Source organism: Cebidichthys violaceus, unplaced genomic scaffold, assembly GCF_023349555.1.
Source record: "Cebidichthys violaceus isolate CVI_PGR_0920_01 unplaced genomic scaffold, fCebVio1.0.p SCAF_6, whole genome shotgun sequence".
NCBI classification, from domain to species: Eukaryota; Metazoa; Chordata; class Actinopteri; order Perciformes; family Stichaeidae; genus Cebidichthys; species Cebidichthys violaceus.
In genome coordinates, this window is record NW_027176816.1 from 1,323,364 (window position 1) to 1,338,149 (window position 14,786).

The following is a 14,786-nucleotide window of genomic DNA, read 5'->3' on the forward strand; positions in this document are numbered from 1 at the left end:
TCTCTCACAGCTATCCTGTAACAGGAATGACAAGAGATCCTACAACCAGGAATAGCATGAAGGTAAAGTCAGTGATTTGTACTGAAGTAATATGTTACAAACTTAATGTCTGATGTGAGGGAAATTGTATAAATATTCCACTAAAATGGCATCATGTTCAATGTGTGCACAGGAAAGGAACACTATTATTAGTATTACTATTAGGAATCCATTGAAATTTCAAGCAAGTGAAAGATTGTGAGAAATGAAGTGCGCATGTGCCGCTTTAGCTGTACCCGCGCTACATGTGCCGTAATTGCATGAATACACACGCAACAAAATATGAACGGCGTAGGGCTCACTCGATTACGGTTTAGACACTTTAAATGGTCAGTGCGCATGTCTGAACACAGCAGCAGCACCCTTCACCAACAGTCACACGCTGATCGTGTGGAGAACCCCCCCCCGGTGAAAACCTCTTGGGGAATCCCTCGATCTGGTGTAGTTTCAGGCACATGTGTGACAATGACAACAATCAACATCTGTCGCCTATAAAAGCGAATTACCCTTTTTAAATGCAACGTGGTATTGAATAGCAGAATAAAATTAATTACTACATGTTTCCTTATTGTTGTAATCATCATTTATGTGTGACATTATCACAAAACAGAGAACATTAGGCATCGATCTAAAATAATAGGGTTACCACGACACCTTGACTTCATTCCCACTATGGCGATACATTCAACCAGGACATAATAAGAAACTATATTTTTTAAATTAATAAATGAAAGAACAAGAGAGGAGCAAAAACATACAATAATACAAATAATAACTTAACAGGCAATAACATGTCTTTATAAGATTCCTGGAGAAAATTAAGTATATGAGCTCATTGTTATTGTTTATGATTTGGATAGACACTATGCTCTTTCTAAACTCAATCCTCAAGGGTTCAAACCACGGGCGAGCTCTCAAGAAGCTTACGAATATGAAAAATTCCCCCGAACAACGAATGAATTAACAGTCTCTTCTGGACATTTTAGGAGCCAAACTGCCGGGACGATATTATTAATTTACAGGAAACGGTCAAGTAAAAAAAAAAAAAAAACGCACACACACAGGAAATACCCTCAGATCAGCTCCGCCCTCCAAGTAAGTGATAGAAGAAGGCAGACTTCACAGTTGCGACGACACCCTGTTACAGTTGAAGCAGAGAGCAACATGCCGCGGACGCGATTCACTAAAATGCATCTATTGCAGCTGCTGATGATGATGATGACGGGTTGTTCGGTGAGTAATCTAATCAATGTATTTCTTTTTTTAGAGAATATGATAAGTAGCAGCATTTACGCGTTATCGTGTAGTCGTGTGATTGTTATAATCGGTGCTAATTCTAAATCATTATATTGGTATTTTACTCTGATGTACAGCTAAATGTGATATTATGGCCGAAATTGTGCGTTTTTATTTCACGGTTACACCCTTTGACGCACGTCTGTTAAAAAAAGTTACTTTCACTTTCGTTTTAACTCGCAGCAGTGAAACGCATGACCTTTTTTTCTTTTTTTCTTCATACACAAAATACGCAAATAATGATATTAAAGCAGGTACAGTGTGCAAAAGAAAGAACGAGAGGCAGTTGGCTTTTAGTTTCAGAGTTGACATTTTCTTGAATGTTTGGGACTTTCCGTCACGCTTCGTAAAGTCTGCTCTGAGAGGAAGTGGTCCAACAGCCGCCTCACAGTCAATACAGAGGACACTGCTCTTATTCATGTGTACTGCTCTTATTCATGTGTACTGCTCGTATTCATGTGTACTGCTCGTATTCATGTGTACTGCTCTTATTCCCGCTTGTTGTCATACAGGTGATGACCGCTGCTCAGCCCGTCTGCGACCCTCTAACTCAATATGACAAGAATGGGGTGTGCTGCAAAATGTGTGGTCCAGGTACGTGAACATGATCAGCTGACTCTGTTAGCATATCTAAAGATGAACTAGGAACATGTTACTTCTGTTATTGCAGCCACACACACACACACACACACACACACACACACTCACTGTCCTAAAAACATGAACAATTGGGAGCCATGTGGTCTATATCGAGGTGTAAATGTAAAGGATGTCCCCCAATAGCTACATGAGTTAAATACACATTAAAAGTACAGTATATAGGAGTCAAAGACAGCACATTTTTAAAAAAGAGCATCATCACTGATGCTAATAACCTTTACTTTTGGGGGGGGGGGGGACATTCACTGGCTCCAGCTTCTCAAATGAGATGATTTGCTCATTTTCACTGTTTTATTACATTGTGAGGTGAATATCTTTTGGTTTTGGTGGAACAAACCAGACCTTTTAAGATGTCACCTTGGGAATTTGTAATGGGCATAAGGATTTAACATGTCACAGACTAAACTAAGCTATACCAAATATATATGTATATATATCCAGCAGATCTGTAGAGCACACAACCCCTCGAGAAGAAATTGTAACTTCTTGTTTTTACACTTTGTCTTTCGTAAACTAATCTGAAACATGTTAATTAGTGAGATTTAGAGGAGCTGGTGGAGGCATTGTTTTGTTACCTTCCGTTAGGCAGAGCCTGTGTTCAGTCGTTATGCTAAGCTAACGGTCCCCTGGATGTAACTATTAACAGACAGAGAGAAGAATGGTATCAATCTCTTCATCTAACTCTCAGCGAGGAAGCTTATTTACCAAAAATGTCTCAACTACTCCTTGAAGCCACATGTATACCTGAGACAAATATTATAGTACTGCACAGGTTTTTGACTATGAACAACACTGTGTTTTTCAGGGACCAGAATGTCGTCCGGCGGTACTTGTCAGGATCCTCAGTGCACAGAATGCAGAGACAATGAGTACCAGGATAAATACACAACTGAAACCAAGTGTCAACGCCAACCATACTGTGACCCACGTAAGAACTAAACACAACTGGTGCTAGGTTTACACTGACAGACTTTAGTTTGATGCAGCCCAACTTACAACTTGTGTCCATTCTACTTTCAGATAAGAACTTTAATGTTGGTGTCCAAAAGAACAAGAAGGAACGAAGCGCCTGCATGTGTAAAGAGGGATTCCACTGCTCGAGTGAAGAATGTATAACCTGTGTGCCACACACGTCCTGTGAACCAGGACACGGAGCTCGATCCATAGGTAGGACACGGAGCTTTGGTTCACATTAAGAACATAAAGAATGGCCAGCGTTGTTTTGGCAATGTGCTGATTCTTTCACACTCTGCTTTCAGGCAACCACACGCATAACACGGTGTGTCAGAAATGCACAGAGGGCACATTTTCTGAAGACAACTCATGGAGCGGTGTCTGTAAGAAATGGACAGAGTAAGTGCAGGAACTCAAATTCCACTTCCCAAAATCTCACACCTAGAGCCTCAGTTTACCGTTTAATCTCGGCTTAAACAAACCTTCATGAGAGCAACACCTTTTTGTCCTCAAGACGGTTTCAGAGATAAACATGGAAATAATTTCTCCTCATTTTGGTTTTGGTCTTGTCATGAGCTCCCTCAAGCGTACTAAGTCACTTATAAAGGAATCAATTCAGAAAAACCTGCTTATTTGCGCGTTTATGAGAGTTCCACTCTCATAGATGTATGTTAAATATGAATCTACGGCCAGCAGCAGGCCTAGAAATAGTCCAGCTCTTAACCCCTCGTAAAGCCACAAATAAGATATGACATATTAATCGGTCAGCTTTAGAAGTGCTAGTTGGTGTGTTTTTGTTACCTTTAGATGCAGCCAGGCTAGCTGTTTCCCCCTATTTCTTATGTTTATGTTTTTATGCTAAGCTAACTAGCTGTAGCTGTATATTTGCTGGTCAGGTAGGAGAGTGGCATTGATCTTTCCATCAAACTCTCTGTAGGAAAGCACATTTCTCATAATGTCCTACACAGGAACGGGCTTCAACTTTGTTTTTGTCACTTTAGCAGAGTACCCTATTCACCAAACGTGTCACTGTGCTTGAATGGGAGTTGAATGAGACACTTCAGGACTTGTAATCACCTGAATCTGAAACCAGGAATTATCCTTTAATGCTGTGAAATCCTTTGCAGATGTATGGATGGACACCAGGTTGAAAAAAAAGGAACGGACATGTCTGACAACATCTGTGGTAAGTTCTGCGTAGGCTGGTAAATTGTAAAAGTTTCTCACTTTTCGCCCTCCTGCCATGTGCAGCTGTGTGGTTTGTGGTGGCTTGCTTAAAACGAAACTACGGAGGCGTTGTGATGACTGATCTCGTAAATCTGTGTTGGTCTGCGGTTTTGAGCGTGTGAGTAACAGCTTTCACCGACACATTGTTTACACTACATTCATGTCTGGACGCTGCTGTGTTGTAACTGGCTAAATAACCACATTTTTAGAATTAAAAAGTAAGCGCTCTATGAAAAACCTCTTTTCTTCACACTTTATTTGTGCTTCTTCTGCTACAGTGTGGCAAATATGAAAGTGATTCAGTGATTTGCTGAAAACACATTTCCCGTAATTCATATCCTACTCAAATGATCTACTTATCCTGTATTATTGGAGATGATACCTTGTGAAAGTTACACAACTGGAAGGATCAATATGTGATTAATGTTTTTTCTCTCTTTTTCTTGTGTTGCAGAGGCAACCCCACGGTCACATGGAGTTATGATCGGAGTTGTGATTTTTGTGATCGTGGTTCTAACTGGGTTTATAAGCTATGCTTTCTGGTTTTGTGTATGCAAAGGTACGTTGTGCTTTGAATGCTCTCTTTTATGACATGTTCAATGAGTTCAAGTTTCAGTAATCCACTTACTGTACTCATGTTCTCTGTTTTTTTCTGTGTTAGATAAACCAGGAGAGGCAAATGGAAAAGTGAAGGTAAATGTGATTTTCATGCTGCGTTGTTGACTGCAGCAAACTGACTGCAGTAAACTGTAGCATTCTGAAAACAATCCAAATCATTGCGCTCTCAAAAACACACTTTACTGTGACTGAAATAATTGATTCTAAAACAGTGTTACTTTACCTCTATATGCACGCTTAAAAGGAATAGTTTGAGATTTTGTGATTATTTCACCTTCTTTCCGACCGAGAGGATTGATACCTCTTTTATATCCGCTCGCTAAATATGAAGCCGTAACCAGTGGGGTGGTTAGCTTAGCTTAGCATGGAGACTAGAAACAGGGGGAATAGCTAGCCTTCTAATTTAAGTTTTTTCTGGAAAATGTAATATTCCATATTTCTACATTTGAACACTATTTCACTCTCTTGTAGGTCTGTTTTCAATCCTGTCTGGGAAGCAAAAAGGAGCCACTGAGAGAAACCAAAGTGCTGATAACAAACCCAACTGATCCTACTGAGGAAGAGTCCACGATGCATGAGCTGCAGTCCTCTCAAGAGGAGGGTGGTGCGAGGTCACCGGAGGAAAACGAGGATTTGCTGAGCGAGGTGTCACCAGATTTAGTTCTCAGTGAAAATGGGAACTTTGTGACTCAGGAGAATGGGAAATCGTCAGTCCTTTCCCGACAAGAGTCACAACCGCAGACATTTACAGCCTGAAAGCAGCTGCTGTCACTACGATCATTGCTGATTGCATGTAATTATGAACGTAACCTGTTGTGTAATGTTGCCCTATGTGTGTGTTGTACATAGTTCCCCCGTTATGCTGTATATCGTAGTTTTAAGTGTTTACAGTTTACAACTACTTAACAAAGTACATTCTACTGCAGTGTATGGCATATGTTGTAGTTTTAAAGTTAGTAGCATTCTTCAAAGTCTTGTTATACATTTCGTCATTGTCCTATATGTTAATCTTCTAGATTGTATAATTTTAAAAAAAAATGTATATTTGCACAATGTACAAAGTTGTGTTATGGGGATAATTGTGCATGGAAAACGCATGGAATTTAAAAACATTTGAACTTGCATTAAAATGCATGTCACTTGAGTGTTAATCCATGGGAGTTTTTATTTGTCCTGCTATTTGTTAGTGTATCTGTCAAATGCAGTGTTTTCAAAGTCTGTCACCAACATCGAGTCAGTTCCCATAATGCCTTTGGGGTATAATGTCCTTCTACATCCATGAGGTACATCCCAAGTCTCTTAATTGTCATTTAATGACAATTAAGAGACTTGGGATGTACCCTAAGACGCAAGGAAAGGACGCAAGTGAGAGAAACGGGGACGCAATAATGAGACTTGGGATGTACCCTATGTGTCGGAAATACTATTTTAAATTCAGTCATTCGTATCTGTTTGTTTCCATTTCGGAAGAATGGCTACTTTAAAAGTGAGCCGAATTAGCTACAAGCAGTTCATCTTTGCAGTGGACCCACGGGTGTTCGGACACATGTTACTGGATCACTTTGATTCTCACGAAAACGTAAAAACATGAAGATTCTCAGTCAAGTCCTGGAGTTTGAATGAGCGTTCATGATATACAAGCGGATTTATGGACGTTTATTCGTGATGGACATTGTAGATAATGATGTCCTTGGAAAGTGTAAGTCACGTTCAATCGGAACATATATGTTAAACCATTGTCTTATTTACTGGATCATAACATTTAGCGAACAGCGTCATGCAACTGTTGCTTTTACCTCCCAGCTCATGTTGAATGGACTGAGTCGTGCTGTAGTTCCACTTGATTTCCTCAGAGGGGCGCGATAGGTTCACTGTAGACTGTTGGAAATGCAGCTCATCAAAAGGTGTCTCTACAGTTCTCCACTACTGACATAATGTTCTTTTTAAACATAAGTTTAAGTTAATTATAAGGAGTAGAACAGTGTAATTTAGGTATGCTACCACTGTAAAAGTCCAAATCAAAAGGAGATAGTTTTAGAAGTAGCTCTTAAACATTTTGAAGTTTGGTGACATTCTATTCTATTCATCTGTTTGTTGTGAGAAAATGGGCTCAGATAAGAGCTGATCTGCCCTCTGTGTGTTCCTGTTTGTAGGGATTTGCATGCAGAGGCGAGGCCAGAAGACAAGGCAACAACGCGCCTAGGGGCTTTCTCATTATCCCCGGATTAATGAAGGAACGGCCCTTTGAATTTACACGGAAACGTGATAGTGAAGAATCCCTCTTCCAGACTTTAGATTGAACCAAAACTTGGAACAGACGTGTGAGCCTGCTGCTGTTTAATCTAAAGTGAATTTTATTTTGCAGCCTATACCTGAGGATAAATTGGCTAAAATAAACACAACATGCAGTCACACAGGCATTTAAGAGCATTCGGAGTGGAATTGTTCAAAGTGTAATGGCGGGGATTACCCAGCAACAATCTGGCCCAAAACCTGTTTGGGAAGATTAAGTAGCCTTGGGTCTTGGGTTTGATATGCAAAGTAAGGCCAATACTCTTTTTGTACTCATCCAATTTACATGAATAAGCCAACTTCTCTTTTAGTCTTACATGATAATTTAGATCGTGTTGAAGAAAATGCTACCGTCTGTGCAGAACCCTTATTAACACAAACTGTTATATGTTGGAGTTTTTCCACATTTTTCATATTAACGAGAAACGATGTGGCGTTCCATTTATCCAAAGTAAAACTGTCTGAATTTAGTGCGTTGAAATCAAATACAGACCAGACCAAAAAAATTGTATTTAGACGCTGAACTTTATTTAAGCAAAAATATGTCTTCATGAATAGACAAAGGAAACATAATTTACATGTTGGCGATGGAAAAATACATCTACATTTATTTACAACAACATGTTTATAGTCTTTGGTCTCAAAACAGGTTTTCGTTTCACTGCAAACTTCAGGAATAATCGACCGACTCCCTGAGGTTTGAAAGTTTAAAGTGCATAGAAGTGGAAAAGTGTCTGTCACGTGATGTCCAAATACCCACTCAGACCATTTCACGAGTGGTGTAACATGACGGAACGAACAGTCCGTTTCTTGAAGCCCACTCGGCCCACAGTTTTCCGGCCGGGTGGTAAATATTGTCCAGGGGTTTCTTAACCGTCTCTGAGGTGGCGGTCTCGGCCAAAGACCAGATTTTGGGTTTCTGACTGACAATGTTTTCTTTACTCTCCGATAGCGTGTGATCAGAGTCGCTCTTTTCAACTTTCTTAACAAGTGCAAGTTGTCTGTCCTCGTGCTCGCTGCTTTGCTGCTGCTGCGGCATCTCCAACCGCGCATCCACGCACGCTGAGCTGTCCAAAGCGCCGTCTTCGTGCTCATCGGTGTGTGCGCGGTCACCTCGAGGCTCTTCCTCGTCCAGATGACAGTTCTGCATGGAACTGTCTGCATCGTCGCTCTCTCCCTCGTGCTCATCGTCATCCTCCTCGTCTGATTTCCCCTTACACGCCCAGCTGACCCTGTTCTCCTTCTTAAGGCGTCGCCTTGCGTTGGCGAACCAGGTGGAGACCTGCGTGAGGCTCATTTTTGTAATGATGGCGAGCATGATTTTCTCGCCCTTGGTCGGATACGGGTTCTTCAGGTGCTCGTTAAGCCAGGCCTTGAGCGCCCCGGTGCTCTCTCGGGTGGCCACTTTGGCGACCCTACTGGGATCCTCGGCTGCTCCAGGGCGGTACGGTGGATAGAAAGCCCCACCGCGAGCCAGTAGCGCGTGATGGTAGGGAGAGGTGGCCTTCAAGTCGAATCCGTTGTTCTGGAAAACAGAGAGAAGGAACGTAAGAACAAGCAAAGGGATCTCGATTGTGCGCAATTACGCACGGATTTGGCGACCCCTGAGCCAGAGCACACAATTCAATTGTTTATAGACAGATATGGGGAAAACCTCCTGAACTCATGGATTCCGGGAAAGTTTTTGAGGCTTTAGGCTAACATAACTTCAGCACAACTCCGTGTGAGAGAGTGAATTCTCCACGATGCCTTTTCTGCAAATGAGTTTCTCCAAGATCCGATTTTACTCACGTTTCTGTTTAAAAGTTGGTTGTAATGATTCCACTTGAGCTTTTAACGTAAAGGCTGAATGACTTTGTGAATTATCAACTCACCATGTGTGTGAGGTGCCTGTGGTGTGGGTAGGGGATGAAGTTGTATCCCTGTAGTCCAGAGTACGTTATTGGAATTCCAGCTGCCATCGCTGCCAGATGCTGAGCCTGTTGCTGCTGCTGCTGCTGCACGCTCGGTGGACATCCCAGCACCGGGATCTGATATCCAATCGGCATGCTGATGTTCCGCTCCAAGAAAAAGCTGCCAATTCCAGTTTGCGATGCGGGCATCTTTCCTGCGTCCCAGCTATTCGGCTTTGAGTGGCAATCCGACCTCCTGGATCTATTTATATATACACCCAGCTGCCAGCGTGTGTTTGCAAGGAGGGGGGGGGGGGGGGGGGCAGGGGGAGGTCCCACTGGTAGTGACTGACAGCTACGTTCAAAAGACCCACAGCTTTCACTGGCAACAAATCCCATCAAAGAGGCCCTCCGCTGTTCCTTTTAGCGTTTTTCGCGGAGGAGCTAAATATGTGCTGCTTATCGCAACGCAAGATTTGTTTGTAAAGAACTGAAGTTTCAATTCAAATGCAACATTTTTCTTTTGAGAGGTGAATAAAGACTCTGACTTTACGATCAGCTCATATTTTTGTCAGAGAAATAGTCTTTAGGTTTCTGTTATTGATCTCATTTTGATAAAAGCCCAAAATAAAACTTTTTTTTATTTCATAGCTCATAAACAGAAAACGAAACGTTACAAATTATATCCACTCATTTGGCGACATTATTTGATTTTCCATTTATACGTTTTAATCGGTTTTATTTTGTTTTTATTTTACCTCTTTAGTTTTCAAGACACAGAAACTTACACCAGTTAGATGTGTTTCTAATGACGGATTTAACACTTCGCATGTCTAGCACTAATCGCCGGAGAGCTTAGAAAATGACCTGAATTCAGTTAACAACATCCCGCCAGTCTCTGCTGTCGCTTATGACACTTCATCCTCTACAGATCTGTAGTTTTGTGAATTGAATTAACCATCTCAATGACATTAAATTACGCGAATAAACAATTAAAGTACGTTTTACGCATGCATGCGTAAAAGTGTCCCTACAGACGGATGTGTTACATTCTCCAAAATAAACCTCTTGCAGCTCTTTCATTAAATAATTGAATGAATATAACCAAGTTGTCTTTTGGAACCATATCTTTTTATTTGTTAATTTATTGACTGAACCATAACAAACTGCCCTTCTACATGTCGGATGGCATTGTTTTGAATGAAGCGCAGCGTTTCAATGGTCCTAATTAAACGAGGTTAAGTGAAACAGGTGTTGACTAATGTATATGATAATTGTGAGATAACAGATGCTAATGTATGTGTGTGTGGAGGGGGTTGTTGGAGATAAGAGGAGAAGATTACACTTCTTATTCCACTGTCTCTCCCCCCTTCATGCCCTTCAAAAGAGCCACAGTTAAGCTCCGTGTTTGGGTTCAAGGGAGCTTCACCTCTTTCATCTTGCATAATTTGTATTATTATATTAACCCTGTTAAGAGGGGTAGTGCTAGTGGCGATACTGACAAAAGTCTTAAAGTGACACAACGTGCAGTGATGATACCTAAAGCCACTTTACATATATTTATTTTACAATATTTTCTGTTTAGATTGTTATTTCTGTTTTTGATGCATTTTTACTTTAAACCCAAAATATGTGAGTTGTAACCTTCAATTGCCTACAGTTTGTATTAACTCTTCACTTTGCCTCAATAAGTTGCTTTTTTCTGCTTTTGCTTTCGATGAAACTCTTTTAAAATCTGTTCATTTCTTTATGAGTCATGCTTTACTTTCTTCTTCATGTCTCGCATACCTTGTTTCTTATTTTGAAGAAATGCATTGGCCCTCACTGTTAATAATAACACCTGAATACCAGTAAGTTGCAGACTTATGAACTGAATTATTTCTAATATTTAAGCCCAACATTAGCCTATAAGTGTGCACATTCACATACTTAACATATCTGAGCATGTCCATAAGTCTGACTTTATCAAAGTTACACCAGCAGTTGGTATTCTTCTTTCACAATTATTTGAAACAGTTAAAAGGATAACCTTGTAAATGTAACGAGGGAAAAGTTCAACTCTGTAATGTAGTGGATTGATTTCCTTGTTGCAGCAAATTTTACACCTACTAAGAATTTACACTCAGTTGTCAGTTTATTAGGTACAGCTTGGTGGAAATAATGCAGTCTAATACAAAAGGTTCAACAAAAAACTCTACCTTCATGAAGATTATAATGTTGCTAAAAATATATTTTAGAGAGCTGTTGGTTGTGATGCAGTGTCATCCTTTATGAAATACAAACGCTTAACTTAATTCAAAATTAATTCAAAATTGTACATTTTAAGTAGAAATAAGTTGTACAAGTTACAACAATTTCTACAATCAACCATTGTTTTATTATCGACCAATATGAAGAAATGAATACATAGTTTTTCATCTTACCAGCAGATTTTGCTCCTAAAACAAAACCGCTTCAACTTCTGAATTGCCATTTCATGTAGTATAATGTGTTTTCTGGTGTCAGTACTTCCGTGTACTTCCGATTCATGGATTGTTCGATTGAAAAAGAATTTGCTCCTATTTTGAATGGAGTAATCGATTAAGTCAAGCATTAACAGTGAAAAAATGAAACACATTATCAAGTTCCAGCTTTATACAATAATAATAAACTCAATATCTTTGGGTTTTGGACTTTTGGTCAGAAAAAACAAGACATTTGAAGACAGAATTTGGGCTTCTTTTGAACATTCTGATTTACTGAAAATGAAAATAAATATTTCCTCTCCTGTTTTGTTTCTCCCACCGTAGCCCCGTAGTTATCATAAGAGGTGTTTGTAAATATTATGTTGCCTAATTGAGGGTAGACTAGTGTGTAATGATGGCCCCAAATATGAAGCGCGAGAGAAACTAAAACGTGGTAAAGGAGGAATTTCTTTGGGCTGCGTCCACAGAACCTAAAGCAAATTTGAACAAGAGCAACAATAGTTCCAGCTAGAGTGCAAAGAGAAGGAGGCCTATATGGCATCAGTAGTCCACATCTCACAACACAAACAGCTCAGGGCAGCGGCCTTTGTCCCTCTTGTAGAACTCCTTTTCATTCTCTTCCTCTTTTGGCAGCTCGGCCACAATGCAGGTGTTGGTCTTGCTCTGACAGGTTGAATTTGTGCTGTTTGCCATTAGGATGTCAGTCGTTCGCAGGAGAGAGAAGTGACCAAATGGAAGACGATTGTTCCCAGCACCCAAAGAGATACAGTACAAGATAGCAAAGAGGATGGACTTATCTGTATCTGTGAGAAGATCTGATTCCTCTGTATTGAAATAGTGCTGTGAACCTTCCTTTGTATCTACAAATCCTGTGCATATTCCAGATAACTCCGTGCACAGAAAGCCCCCGGCTTTGGATGGACATGCAGAACGACAGTGCAAGGGGCTAATGAGCAGGTCAGGACAAAAGGTTTAGGTGTGACCTCAATTACAGGCAATCCCCTACCTGCGAGCCGACAAAGGGACGAAACGCGCAATTAGAATAACTCATAGGTAGGTGTGAACAAGACAACAAAAGCCCAAAGAGAATCCGCAGAGTCCTCCACACCTATTGCTTGTTAGTTTATTTTTGACGCACCAGATACTGAAAGGAGAGAAAGTTGACAGACAGACTTGTAGAAACTGAGCCGGAGGAGATGAAAGAATTATATTCCTTTTTATCGTGAAACATGCTTAAAAAGCTAAAATGTGTGTTTTCAGATATTTTGACAGAAAATGTATATAGAGCCACAGAAAAAAAAATCCCAATAAAGACTTAAAGCTAAACTTCTAGAAAGAGATTTACATAGTGAGAAGCATAGATAATCAATTGACAACAAATGCATAATGGTCTCCAACCAGAACTCCCTAATGAGATTTTCCTGGGGCACCAACACAAATGGAGAGATGTAAGCAAAGTGAGAATGTTATCAAGCTCTCCCACCTCTTTACTATCTGACCCCCCTCTTCCCCAGACCCCCCTCCACTCTTTGTCCTTTGTCGTTTCTCTTATCAGGACCACTCTATCATTCTTTCAAAATAGTAGTGGCGCTGAAACCGCTTGCAAATGTAAGTATGTCTTTGTTTGGGGCCGGGCAGCGGCCCGCCTCCCAGCTCCCTCCCGGGTGCAGCCTGATTGACGGCCCTCCGCTGGGTGAGTGACAGGCGGCGTTGGTTAGGCCGTGATGGCCTGCGTGACAGCTGGTGCTGCTGCTGCTGCTGGTTGTTGTCCCCGTGTCGGGCCCCGGTGGGGTGGGTTGGGGTGCAGGGCCCCCCCCAGGATCCCACGGCTGGAGGCCCCGGCCCAGTCAGAGCAGCTTCCCCGGAGTTCCAGATCAGCTTGTTAGCTCGCTGCACCCTGTTTTGACACATCGGCTGCAAGTTTCCCTGCACATACTACATAGAAGGAGGTCACCGGTTATTTCTCAGTGTGGCAATGAGTGGCTGTATTGTTTTTTTATGGTAATTGCATCGTTATTTCTCCGCATCCCCTTTCTCCTCTGCAGTTGCAAGCTGTATGTAGATTTTAATAATGACAAGGATGCCATTTTTCCTTGCACATGTCTCATCCGTATTTCTGAGTATAACAAAGTAAAATAATTAAAAAAATACTATTTGATACAATTGAAGTCTTCAGCAATAACACTGCACTCCAGTTTAGCAGTATCCAAACAATGAATTCACATTTTATAACACACTATATTGTAGTTGTTTGCGGATCAACATTTCTTACTTCTCCTATGAAGATATATTTCACATTATCACTACTGTGTTTCACAATACTGTCATTCATTATCTTTTTATACACCAGCCTCCACTCCACAGGATGAGTTATAGTTGTTTGCTAATACAATAATGAACACTAATATCTGCTTGCAACTACATTATAGTGTTATAAACCATTTATTACATGTTTGTGTGGACGCTAAGAGATACTTAAAGTTACCCTATAAACTTAATAGCGGCAGTTTCTCCACCTCAGTTGAAAGTTTCCCTGGCCCATGTATCTGTCTTTCATCTGGATAGGAGATATGTATTTTTAGAGTAGTATTATCTGAATTTTTCGCATAGTGTCCATACAGATGAACAAACCGAAGTTGGTGCGTCTATTATTTTCTCTCTTTAGCCTCACGGAGAGCAGCTAATGAGGTTATTGGGCATTTGTGACGTGACATCTACATTTTTGGCCTATTTGTGAAACAATGGTAACAAGGAAGCCCGGGACATTGGGCTCTGTGTTTTCCAACTCAAAATGACAAAGCCAAGCAGCCGCTGGTGGGAGGCTGTGCTCTCATGGAAATGAGCAACTGAACCAACAATGTAGCGCCTAATCTCTTCAGAGAGAGGAATCAGTTACACAGCAGTATGCGCCCCTCAATGCTTTTCATTAGAGTCAGCGTGCTATTGAAACAGTCCCCCCCCCACCCCCCCCCCCCACCCCTCACTCGCACACAAACACACACATACATGCGCACACACACAACCCTCGTGTGTAGCCACAGGCCCTACTCATACAAGCACTAGATACAAGGTAGCCCCCCCCCCCAACAACAGAAGGGTTGGAATAAGTGGGGCAGAGGGTGGTATGGGGGTGCAAGGCCTCAAAGCATCGGATTAGAGTTAATGTGCCCTCCCTGGGTTATAATCTCTTCAGAGGGGGACTTTGTTTGAGGGGCTTGAGGGCAGTAAGATAAGTATCTATTACAGAAACTCCCTCTTATCCCCCAAACATCCTCGCTTCAAAAATGAAGCACAAAAACACTTGCCTCTGTTCCCCTCTGTGTCGTCTGATATCCAAGACCCA

The 14,786-nt window shown here is 41.2% G+C and overlaps 2 protein-coding genes across 2 annotated transcripts; one reads left to right on the forward strand and one right to left on the reverse strand.

Moving 5' to 3' along the window:
- The first annotated feature begins 1,121 nt into the window (after positions 1-1,121).
- cd40 (CD40 molecule, TNF receptor superfamily member 5) lies at positions 1,122-5,945 on the forward strand. Its single transcript, XM_068733644.1, has 9 exons — positions 1,122-1,272; positions 1,848-1,929; positions 2,801-2,923; positions 3,016-3,162; positions 3,255-3,348; positions 4,077-4,135; positions 4,631-4,735; positions 4,838-4,869; positions 5,266-5,945. The coding sequence occupies exons 1-9, from the start codon at positions 1,204-1,206 to the stop codon at positions 5,548-5,550; spliced, it is 996 nt and encodes a 331-aa protein (XP_068589745.1). The 5' UTR covers positions 1,122-1,203; the 3' UTR covers positions 5,551-5,945.
- A 1,647-nt stretch (positions 5,946-7,592) lies between these two features.
- On the reverse strand, positions 7,593-9,200 carry irx7 (iroquois homeobox 7). Its single transcript, XM_068733293.1, has 2 exons — positions 8,961-9,200; positions 7,593-8,611 (listed from the first exon to the last, which is right to left on the reverse strand). Exons 1-2 carry the CDS (start codon positions 9,186-9,188, stop codon positions 7,847-7,849), a joined length of 993 nt encoding a protein of 330 aa, XP_068589394.1. The 5' UTR covers positions 9,189-9,200; the 3' UTR covers positions 7,593-7,846.
- Between the last annotated feature and the right edge of the window lie 5,586 nt (positions 9,201-14,786).